Source organism: Cynocephalus volans, chromosome 6 (genome assembly GCF_027409185.1).
Source record: "Cynocephalus volans isolate mCynVol1 chromosome 6, mCynVol1.pri, whole genome shotgun sequence".
Classification (NCBI taxonomy): Eukaryota; Metazoa; Chordata; class Mammalia; order Dermoptera; family Cynocephalidae; genus Cynocephalus; species Cynocephalus volans.
In genome coordinates, this window is record NC_084465.1 from 152,639,137 (window position 1) to 152,651,466 (window position 12,330).

A 12,330-nucleotide genomic window follows, 5' to 3' on the forward strand; every position below is an offset into this window, starting at 1 on the left:
TCGAGAGAGAAAAAGTGGTCCCTCTGGCGAAATCTGTAGGTCTGGCTTCAAGCTCAGCAAAGGGCAACCAGCGAGGGCTGCAAACCTGGGTTTCTGGAAACGCTGCAGAGTCCACCCACCCTCCTCTGCCAACAGAAATTAACGCCTGGCGGGAGGATCTCCTCGCATATCAATGGAGGAAAGGGGGCTGGGTCTGGGAGGCTTCAATGCCAGGTACTTTGTTCTAAGCGAGTCATTTAAGTCCCAGCTAATGGATACCATTAAGAGTTCATTATCATGCTAATAGCAATCAACACTGTGGAGGGGTGGGAACCTCAGCCCGTCAAGTGTCCCTTCGCTGCACTTGGTCTCCTCACCCGTCTCTCCACCCCTGGTAAGCGCCCCCTCCCCTCTGCTCAGACCTGGGACAATGGCATCTGCTTTGGATAAGACACGGAGCTGGCCGTGCCAGACCGCCACGTCAAGCCGGTGCTGACGTCGCTGTAGAGGGAGCCCCCGCCGCCGCCCGGCCCCCCGCCCCCGCCGGGCCCCGCGCTGCCACCGCCCCCCGGCCCGCCGCCACCCCCCGCGGCCGTGGCACCCGCGCCCCCACCCACCGCGGCGCCTTTGCTGGCCCAGCAGCAGCGGGTGCACAGCGAGCGCCAGGACTCGAGCGTCTTGCCGGACCAGACCCACACGCCCGAGGTGATGCCCACCACGAGGCACATGAAGTACTTGAGCATGAAGACCGCGTAGTCGGGCCTGCGCGCCTGGTCTGGCTGCAGGTCCCGCAGGCACGGGCAGTTGTGCGTGGCCTCCCAGCGCGGACGGTTGTGCTGCTCGTAGAAGAGGCAGGCGACCACGACGGCGGCGGGCACGGTGTAGAGCACGGTGAAGAGGCCCAGGCGGATCATGAGCTTCTCCAGCTTGTGCGTCTTGGTGGGGCCGCCCTGCTGCTTGATGACCGAGCGGATGCGGAAGAGCGACACGAAGCCTGCCAGCAGAAACATGGTGCCGATGAAGAGGTAGATGACGAGCGGAGCCAGCACGAAGCCGCGCAGGTTGTCGAGGCTCTGGTTGCCCACGTAGCAGATGCCCGCCACCGGGTCGCCATCCACCGAGCTGAGCGCCAACACGGCGATGGACTTGACGCTGGGCACGAGCCACGCGGCCAAGTGGAAGTACTGCGAGTAGCCCGCGATGGCTTCGTTGCCCCACTTCATGCCCGCCGCTAGGAACCAAGTGAGCGACAGGATCACCCACCAGATGGAGCTGGCCATGCCGAAGAAGTAGACGAGCAAAAAGACCACGGTGCACAGCGCCGGGCCGGTGGTCTCATAGCGCACATGCTGCTCCACGGCCCCCAGCTCCTCGTACTCGCCGCGCCCGCCGGGACCGCCCGCGCCCGCGCCCGCCGCGCCCGCGCTTGCCGCCGCCGCCGCGCCCCCCGCGCCCCCCGCGCCGCCAGCGCCCGGCGCGCCGCCGCTGCACGCCACCTTCTCGTGGCCCGCCACCAGGCGCACCAGGTAGCCCACCGACACGAAGAGGTAGCAGGCCGAGAGAAAGATGATGGGCCGCTCGGGGTACTTGAAGCGCTCCATGTCAATGAGGAAGGTGGAGACGGTGGCGAAGGTGGACACGAAGCAGAGCACCGACCACAGGCCGATCCAGAAGACCGTGAAGGCGCGCTCGTCCTGGCTGAAGAAGGGATTGTGGCACGGCAGGGCGCAGTTGGCGATCTGGCCTGTCTTGACGCGGTTGTAGAGTGGGTGCCGCTCGCTGGACACGCTCACCATGGGCGCGCGGCACTGGCACCCTGGCTCGCAGGGAGCCGCGCCGCCGCCAGGGGGCCGCGCCTTCCCGCCGCCGCCGCCGCCTCGAGCTGGGGGCGACTCCGCGTCCCCGCCGCCCCCGCCCCTGCCGCCGCCGCGGTGCGGGGGCCTGGCTCCGGGCGGGCGGCCGTGGCCGCTGCCCGAGGGTGGCTGCTCGCCGGGCGGCGGCGGCGGCAGGCGGCGCGGCGGGCTGGGCGCGGCCGTGGTGAGGTCGGTGCGGTTGTAGTCCATGCACAGCGTGTCAGGGTTGCCCTGCTCGGGGAGCCGGTCGCAGCGCATGCGGTCGGGCCAGGCAAAGCCGTACTGGCGCATGAGCGGCGCGCAGCCGGCCTTGGCGCGCTCGCACACCGAGCGGCAGGGCGGCAGCGGCTTCTTGTAGTCCTCCAGGCAGATGGGCGTGTACATGCTGCACAGGAAGAACTTGAGGTCGGGCGAGCACTGGATCTCCACCAGCGGCCAGAACTGGTGCACCTCCAGGCCCGCCTCGTCCTGCGTGTCGTGGTTGAACTGGTTGGGCATGTAGGTGTAGTTGTAGCCGATGCCTTTGCACAGCGGCACGGTGATCTCTTGGCACGCCAGCTCCTTGGCTGAGGCGGCCGCCGCGCCGCTTGAGCGCTGCAGCAGCGCCAGGGCGGCCAGCAGCGAGGTCACTTCCAACAGGTAACCCCACTCCATGCTGCGCACCTCGGCCCCGCGCCCTCGTCCTCCAGGCGGCGCGCGGAGAGATGCCGGGGGACCCGGCGAGAGACCTCAAGAGGGGGACAGCGGGTGACTGCTGGTTTCTCTCCCGGCAGTGTGTATTTGGGGGGTGGGGTGGGGGGACGTCTGCCGATAATCTAGCCCCTTGTCGGGGCGCGTCTGCAGCGGCGCGATCCGAAGTCTGCGTAGGGGCCGTCCACACCTCCTTTCCGCCACTCCGGGGATCTGAAGGTGGCTGCAGGGGCGCGCCACAGTCTGCCCTGCACACTCTGGGTCGCCCTCAGCCCTCGCGGAGCAGACTGGCCGACCCTCGGTTCATCGTCCGGCACTCGCTCGCTTCCTCTCCCGCGCTGCCGGCCACTTCGGGTGACGCTCGGCGGCGGCGACTTTGCCAGACACGGAGGGCGGCGGCGCAGCAAGTTTCCTTTCGGGACGCGGTGCGCAGTCAAGATGGCTGGGCCAGGCTGCTCGCCGTGCGGGTCAACCCTTGCGGCCCCTTCTCGGCCCCCGGGGGCTCATGCCCGGCCCCAAGTCTAGCCGCCGCCGCCGCCGGAGTTCGGGATCAGCTTCTGCGGAGGCCGCCGCCCTCTTTCTTGGGCGTTCGTCCGTCGGTCCGTCCGCCGCCGGGACAGAAGGAGCTGCCTCCGGTAAAAGTCCGCGCCGCGCTCCAGCCGCAATCGGGCGAGGTGCAGGTAGTCCCCTCCTCGCTAGACACACAGAAGGAAATCCAGACTAGAAGGCGGAGCGGACACTTGAGCGGCGCGGCCCGCGCCCAGCCGCCTCCTCCTCCTGCTAGGCGGGAGCAGCGCCTTTCGCCCAACTTCCCGGCTCCAGCCCTGCTAGAGCCCCGCGGCCGGCTCATGAATATTTATACAGCGCGGACTCGGTTTCCGCCCCCCGCACGGCGGGCCAATCGCCGGACAAGGGGGCGGGGCCTACGCGCTCCCAAGACTCAGCCTGCCTTAAGGCAGCCCGGAACGTCCGCGTGGCCATGCGCGCTTTCTGCGGACTGAGAGTTGTAACCTTGGGATTGACCGCGGAAATGGAGCGTTTGCCACTTCTGTTCCCTAGGCGCCGTGTGCGTCTGAGGTCTTGGTTCCATTTCCCTGAGTCTGCACTTGGGGACTGGGACCGGGTTTGAGGCAGCGCGTGTCTACGCAGCCAATTTCAAAGCAGTCAAGCCCCCGCCTGCTACCCTCCACGAATGTGGGTGACCTGGCGATGGGGAACTGCCCGGGCCCGGTGTGCGGGGAACCCGTGTCCTTCTTGGGGTTCTCAGAATGATGGTTTTTGAGGCTTGGAGATGGGGTGGGAGGAGTGTAGCGAGTGTAGTTCCTTCTAGATGGTGGGGCTGGACTGCGGGCGGCCCAGACGAAGCGCTCAGGAGCCCCACCGCGGGTGCGCTAGGGGGTCGGGGCACAAGGGCCCACCCGAGGCTCCCCCCGTGCGTCCGCTGAGTGACCCGGGGGCGCCTCGGGTTCTTACCCGGAGAGTGGGATAATCACAGCACAGATCTCAAAAGGGGATTTGATAACTATTTATATATTTATACATACAATGCACAAGTCATCCGAGACGCAAGTGCTTTCTTATGAAAAACAATTCAATTTCTCCTTGAAAACGGAATCAAAACAAAAACCTATAAGCAGAACAGACCGGAAACTCTGCGCTGGATTCTCTCTCTTCGCCTCGACGTTTAGAATATGCATTCGCCTATTCGCAGCTCACGTCCTTTTCTACCGTGGGAGGAGGGGCTGCACCCTGGCGGGGACGCGCGGACACGTCTCGGCGATCTGCACCGAGCCGGAGCCGGATCCAGTCGTTTTTAGCAGCCACTTGGGACGCCGCCAACGAGCCGTGTCCCGGCCAGCTCCGCAGCCACCTTAAGGCTGGCCGGGGAGGGGGGCGCGGGCGGGCGGCCTGGCAGGTTCATTTACGCTTGTTAGGACGTCCCAGGGGGTTGTCTTTCTCCGAGAATGGAGTGTTTATTTTTTAATTGATGTGCTGTTTCATTTAGCGCTTGTGTGGAACTCATGCTGGGGCTGTAATTACTGTAATCTCGGGAACAAGCATTTCAGTTAGCCAGGAGGGTGGCAAAATGCGTTCTGTCTCTACATTTCTCCACGCCACCCCCTCACGCCCCCTTTTTTTGTTTCGAGATTTTTGCTATTTGTCAGGTTTCATACCAGGGACAGGTAGAGCTAGAGAGCAAAAGTTGCCCAGGGCGTGGGGACAGAGAAAAAGAATTAAAGGCACATTTCAGGCCAGTTCAGGTGTGTTTGGGTTTTTTTTTGGGGGGGGGGAGAAGTGGCGGTGGTGGTTGTTGGCGGGCATCTGTTTAAAATCAACTCTTGTCACAACACAAAAGTAACTAGCAGTATTTGTATATTGCTCGAGCTGATGGAAGCTATATCTTCCTCCTGTTCTCTCTAGCTTGGTTTAGCAACCTTATGATGAACCACATTGCAAGTAGACAGGCAGAGCCCCCCGCTCCCCGCCCGTTTTGGGGAAGTTCTGTATTGTCGCCCTTCTTAGGCATGTCCACCACCAGCTATAGTTATATACCTCACCATTTAAAAAAAAAAAAAATTGAAGTCTAGTTAGAACCTTTTTATACTGAAAAGCAACATTTCCTTCCCACTTTTGTTTTGGAAAAACTAATCTCCATAGGAATCTGACATTCAAAGGCTTCAGAAATATTAGCTGATTCAGCAGAAAACCGCCCATGGAAAACAGCAGATTCGACCTTTAGTTGCTCTTTTTTTTTTTTTAATCGATTACATTTCCCTCCCCCCCCCCCCCCGCCCCCGTCTGTATTCTCATTTATGGTATGTTGAATGTAGAAAGTCGCCTCTCCTTTTAGTTGGTACCTTGTTCACAGAAGGCCGGTCTCCGGAATACTCAGCTGCAGGTAATTCCCGGATTAGAGTTCGGATCCCAGCGGTGAAGACGAAGCCCCCTTAAGGACCGGCAGGAGCTTTGCAAAGCCCGGACGGCAGATGGGAGGGGCTAGTTTCCAAAAGCAACACAGATGGCGAAAAGTTTCTACTGCTTTTCTTCAGCAGGGAAATGTCAAATAGTGAAGTTTAGAATTACACTACATAAATTTATTAGAATTACGTAAAAACAAACTGACCTTTGAAAATCGAGGCTGAGAATAGTTGATTTTGGCTCTTGATTGGCATTAATTTTTTTTTTCTTTTGAGACAAGACGAAAGGTTTGATGATGTGGAATGTGGAAATTTTTGGTAAGTATATTAAGCTTGCATGAAAAAATAAGCAGACAAGTTTAGACTTTCAGAAAATCCTGTTATCAGCTATTTGGAGGATCTTACCAATTTGTGAGATTAAAACCACTTACATAAAAATCATGAAAAAAAAAAAAACCAAAAGAAAAAACAAAACAAAAAAATCATGAAAAATTTACTTTTAGTTGAGAGAACACAAGAATAGCATTTTAAATGTACTATGAAATTAAATGGCTTCTTGACAGTCTTTCAGAGTAAAAGAGAGAGGAAGCCAATTAGTGTAATAAAGGCAATGATGGGTCAGCTAAAAGAAACTAGAACCATTAATCTACTTTGCTGGCTAAATAATGATATTTTCTTTGTATGTAAAGCAGCTTTTTTTTTTTTTTTAGGAGAGTGGAAATAGTTTTAGTAGTGATATAAATAATGTAGGAAAGTTTTTAAAAGGGATTTCTGAACAGATATATTGTTACTGAATGGCCCACTAGCATAGTAATATAAACAGTTGAAGGCAGGACTCTGCTTCAGAGGAGGGAAGGTTTCGTAAAACATTGGATACCAAGTTAGACAGGAGACTACACTGTCTGTTTCAAATTTAAGAAACTTTGGGGAAGTTATGTTTCAATGGGTTACCGTTTAAAAATCCAATATAAGAATCTCGGTAACGAGAGGGTGTAACACGTACCAATAAAATGTTATGTTCCAAAGAGTAAATGGAGAGTTCTTTAATAACTAATGAAATTTCTCAGGTATTATATAAAATGCCAATTGTTTCATTCACTTATTTATTTATTTACTTATTTACTTATTGATTGATTGATTGATTGATCGATTGATTGCGGCAGCTGGCTGTTTTCCTTGATCTTGGTGTTTTAACACCGCACTCTGACCAACTGAGCTAACCGGTCCCAATTGTTTCTTTTAAAAGCTTATTTTCTTCCAGAAAAATTATTGAGTAGTATTTCATTAGAGAATATAAAACTGATATTACCCTGATAGGGTAATATTGGGGAATCTTGGCATTTTAAAATCTGACTTTAAAAGGATTATGTCTTGAGTCACCCACTTCATAAATGGAAGGGGAATGAAAAGTGAACTGGTCTTACTTCAGTCTCTACTAGAATTAAAATGGGTTAAATTATTTTTATATTCTTCCATTCTAACACTAAACTTTATTAAAGGTCTTCTTCTTCCCACTAGTATTTTCTCCACCACCAGAAAAAGGCTTCTGTTGGAAGGAAGCGTTCTTTGCTGTGTCTGCTGTAACAAGGCTGAGGTACGAATGCACGGAGGTAACTGAAGTGAACAGGTGCCACTGGCTAGACTCAGATGCTCACTGTACGTGCAGCTGCCATTTTTGAAAATAGTGACTGCACTGCCATTATTTAACTTTATAATTATTCTAAAATATGTTTTAAAAATTGATAGATGATTTTTTCTCTCATTCACTATGGAATACTCACCAGATGTTGAAACTCTTTTAATGTAGGATGCGTTGTGCATTATTTTGGGAGCTCTCAGATGCAATAAAGACCTCCTAAGTAAAACTGGCTTAGTCAAGAAGGACATCTCACATATCAGCAATCTAGAAGCAGGAATTTCAACATTGGTTCTGTCTGTGACTCAAGATGTTAGGCCTGCAGGTCGGCTTTTAGGCTCTTGGATTCATTCCCCTTTGGTTACATGGGGCCTCCCACTGCTGAATCTTCACACTGGACGGCTGCCAAGGCAGGAAGAGTGGCAGGATCTGCTCTGCGAGGCTCTCTTTCTATTAGAAAAGAAGATCCTTCCCTGAAGGCCCTTGAGTAACTTCCCCTTTGGGTACACTGGTCTGAGCCTGTCATGTGACCACTCTTAGCTGCGAGAGAGGTTGTGGCAGTGAGGATCTGGTAAGTGGCTGGTGACAGGGGTGGGCTCTGGTGGCAAGAAAGGAGAGGAGGAGACAACCAGCAGTGTCAGCTGCACATTACTCTGTGGAAGAAATTAACTTTCAATCAGTTAGTCAACATGCCTAGTTTTCGAGCATATTTTGTTCAGGGATATGAATTAAGTATGATCTAGATCCAAGAAAACCTTGATACCTACATTTATTTCCTTTTGTAGTTTACACAATTCAGTTCTCTGCACAGTTAGTGTGAAATAAATGTCAAACAGTTTACAACGTGTTTTATTTATAATCTGTATAAACTGTATAGTGTAACTCCTTAGTTCCTTTTTGTTACGCTTTCCTCCCCTTCCCTGCCCCTATTTTGGAGACTTCACTAATAACACGGACACAAGTCTAGAGTGTTAGTGTTTTTGGTTTTTTTTTTCTTTTAGTTCCTATACCATGTAACTGTACCGTGTACTGACAAAATTAAATACAATGCAGGATAAACCATATCGATGTCATTTCTGAACGGCTTATGGATGTGAAAGAACCTTTATGTGAGAAAAATATTGATCCAGACAAGAGTTTATATTTGGTAACAGCGATCCATTTTAAATGGTGGTGTTTAATAATAATAAAATTTTACATAAGTTGTATGATTAGAGCACTAATGGCAGAGACATGGGGGGGGTGACAATATCATTTCTATTTTATGTTTGTCTTTGACGAGATTCAAGGAAACATGCAATTTTTTTCTAGAGGTGACAGCTCATTTTTTTTTTTCCTGGTATGAGTCTTGTTTGCTCTTAGAAGCAAATATATTTCTATAAGGTTAACCCTATAGTTTACCCTATAGAAATATAATTTGTAGTATAATAATAATTTATAAAGATAAAATAAGAAAAAATGTGTTGAGTCTATTTAAATGATATCACAACATAAGTACGAACTCCTGGCATGCTTTTTTAAAACACAATCCGGTAGGGTGCAGTTTGGAAAAATCCTAGACTAGAATGCATTCAGAATATGCTGTTCTGGTTAGAGCATGGTGCTGATAACACCAAGGTCACAGGGTTGGATCCCTGTGCCAGCCAGCCACCTAAAAAAAAAAAAAAGTACACACACACACACATATACTGTTATGTACTGTTAAGTGGGAAAAAAGCAGAATATAGAACTATATTGTATGGGCCCCATTATATTAATAAATTTACTTAGAAAAAAGGCTAGAAGGAAATTCAGCAAAATGTTACCTATAGTTGTGTTTGAGTGGATTAATTAGGAGTAATTTTTATTTTCTTTTTAAAATAATGATCTAAATTTTATACTTAGAAAAATTTATCTTGAATCAACCCTGGACTTAGCACCTGTTATGTATTGTTTTGTGCTATTCTTTATTTTGCATATTTTTCTTTTTCTCCTTATATTCACCAATATCACCAAAGGGCAAAGACCATGTCTTGAATATCTCTTTCTCTCCACACAGATTCTATACTGTGTATGATCAGATGTTGTTAAACTCTCTGATTTAGCTGATTCACAGATTGACTTATTGTCTTTATCTTTGTTCGAATTCTCTAACCCCAGTGCCCCACTACTGTCCTTTTGACTGAAGGTCTGTGCTTTTGAAAGGGATAAGGAGGAGGAAAGGAGGAAGACCATTTTTATTGGAGGGCCACAGAATTGGCCTTAGAAGTAGAATTTGTGGTGGTGCCAGCCTTATGTGTCTTGGGCACAATATCCAGTCTCTGGAGCTAGGCCACATTCTGTGAAATCCGTATCTCTTCTTCGTTGCATTAAACCTGTTCTCACTTTCTACCGTGACTCTGCCCTTGAATTCTTTCCTGTGGCGGAGTCAAGAGCCTGGTAAGAGGACAGGGTGGGTTGAGGCCGGCTATCGGGCCTCCCAGATCCCTTCTCCTCCAGCATCAGTTGGACTCTTCAAGGGTGGGGAATCTCCCCAGCAAGCATCTTAAGGGTGAACACTGCAGGACCCTTTTTATGACTTAGCCCCAGAATCATACAGCACCCCTTCTACTCTACTGTGGTTGAAGCTGCATGGATTCAACGGCAGGGGCATGGACCTACCTCCAAGTGGAGGAAGGAATGTCAAGCATTAAGTATTTTAAAACTGCCACATCATCTTAGTATCAGGCCTTGTGTGAAGTGCTGGGGCTATAATGGATAAGACATTGTCTGTTTTGCAGAGAACTCACATGGGACAGCTGCAGATAGACAACTACAATGCTGTTGGGTAGACAGTTACAAAGTACACAGAAATAATATTAGGGAACAAGCAATGTTCCTAAAAGAGCTGGGAAAGGGAATCATGGAGGTTTTTAAGAATGATCAGGAATTTGTTAGTTTGAGGAGAGGAGGAGAGTTGGAGGCAAGTGACAAAGCATTTACAAACCAGAGACGAAATTGCCTTTGCATTTGCTGTTCACGGAACGGCAAGAATTTTCCATGAACAGAAACATTTTTATTTGTATTCAATCACTTGACATAAAGGTTACAGGTGGAGCTTGTGGAGTTCAGTATGTTACAATGTTTTCCACTTGGAGTAACAGGAAGCCCAGCTAAAGTGGCCCAGGGGATAGTTATCTCATACTCCCCAAGATCTGGAGATGGGCTGGCTGCCGGGATGGTTAATTGGTCCACTCCACATGTTATCAAGATCCAGGTTCTTTGCATTTTTTTTCTCTGTCAGCCTTGGTGTTTTGGTTAGTTCCCTTCACGGTCCTAAAGTGGTTACAGATTGAAGTTTGTGTCCTCACGTGCCAATATCCAGAGGCAGAAAGAGGGGCACTCTTCCCCTTGTGCCTCTTTTTAAGTGCCAAGGAGGCTTTCCTGGAACTGACTTCCTCTTACTTCTCATGGGTAAGTGTTGGGTGAAAAGCCACATCACTGAGCCCTGGCCCAGTCCGTGCAGGGATCATGTGAACAAAATCGAGGCTTTGCCAGCAGGAAGGGTAGTGGACTAGCCTTGGGTAGGTCACCAGGAGATCACCTGCTCGTACCCTGAGGCCTGTTACACCACATGGTAAGAAGCCAGCATCTCTTTGGGTCTAACTGCTGCTGTCCAACATCAGATGCTTTATAGCACAGTAGCCTTTGAAGAAGATTTCTACGTTCTTTGTGTGTTAATTATCAACAATACTTAAGTCCTTTCTCCTCCTCTTTTCCCCATAACCTCATGCAGGTGGGATCTGTTAATAAGGTTTCAGTTGTTTGTTTCACTAGAGCAATGTGTTTTGCTTAAGAGTCTTTCTGCTTTAAGAAATCCAATTGCCTGAGGGGCCTTTAGGCAAGGCCAAGTTAGAGAATGACTCTGTCTAGCAGAACAAGCTGGGTGGTTCGTAGTGTTTGCTCATGTTCCTGTCTCACCACAAACTCCCCGCGAGGTAATTACTTACAGGAACACCTTACTAAACAGCTAGGAAGTGTAACTACTAAGGACTGCCAGAGATGAAAATTTATTTCTTACCTGTGTGTTTTCCAGAACCTCATGAGGTTGAGAAATAAATAGCTTCCTATAACCTGCAGAGAACACAGAATCTGGGGGAACCTTATGGGTGTTTCAGCCTATGGACATATCCAATTCTCTACAGCTAATGCCCCCAAACAAACCAGTTTCTAAAGAACCATGCCCCCATGAAAGTACTAAAGTTTATTTGTTCTTTATCTAGCATTTTGTGTCTTTAGTCCATTTTACTTTCTCTACATTAGTCCTTTTTTTGCATCCTTCTCGTTCTTAGGAATATATTTGTGGCACAACGATTGACCGTTGTTTCTGCTTTGATCTTGGTAATTGCATTTCTTCTGTAGATGCTAGTTTGGGAGGCTCCTTTCTTACTAAGTCTTGCCTACAAGCTTTTAGTAGAATGCAATTGCTGGACTTGTTAGTGCAGGATTTCTGCCAGCAGGTTCGCCTATCCTACCCAAGGTGAACCAGATTCACTTAGACGGTTTTTTTTACAATCACATTTGCTTCCAAGCTCATCCCAGAGTCTCTGCCTCAGTAAGCAACTGCCACTTGTGGTAGAGAATCTTTTCCTCAGGCATGTTGGTTTTAGGGTGTTCTGATGCTCTGAGGTCTGGAAAGGAAGTATTCATGTTTTTACTTGTTAGTCTATCACCCTGTTGATTATTAATTATTATGTTTTCTATTGGTATCCATGAGGTCTCTGGTTTCTTATTTCAAAATATTTGTCCATCCCTATATCCTCTGTGGCATTATCTGTTCATTTTGTGTTCTCTTTGGTTTTGTCTTCCAGTCTTAAAATAAGTAGAACAGAAAGATTCACCCCATGGTTTTCACCTGTCAAAAATCTGAAAGGATTCATTTTCTATTAGGATTGTTCTACTAGAGTTTGGTTGCCTTGTGGTAATAAAATACCAAGGTTTCTGCTGGAAGGTAATCTATTGAAATTATACATCCTGATTTTTTTTTGATTAAAGTAAAAAATGTAGATATAACTAAACAGAGTGAATCCTAACATATAATTCATAATTGCAGAATGATGAATGTGATTCTTGTTCCTAAATCCCCCAAGTGAGCAATAAAAACTGTACTTAGAAAAATGAAATTTGGATTCTATACTAATGGTTACTACAGGGAATAGTCACTTTGCTTAAGAATAAGAGTGACCAGAATAAGGATGGAAAGTAGTTTGATCTATGTTACATTGTTAATATACTA

The 12,330-nt window shown here is 49.1% G+C and overlaps 1 protein-coding gene across 1 annotated transcript; it reads right to left on the reverse strand.

Annotated features, from left to right (window-relative positions):
* Positions 1-395: 395 nt before the first annotated feature.
* On the reverse strand, positions 396-2,486 carry FZD8 (frizzled class receptor 8). The gene has a single exon (XM_063101284.1). The coding sequence runs from the start codon at positions 2,484-2,486 to the stop codon at positions 396-398; it is 2,091 nt and encodes a 696-aa protein (XP_062957354.1).
* Positions 2,487-12,330: the final 9,844 nt, after the last annotated feature.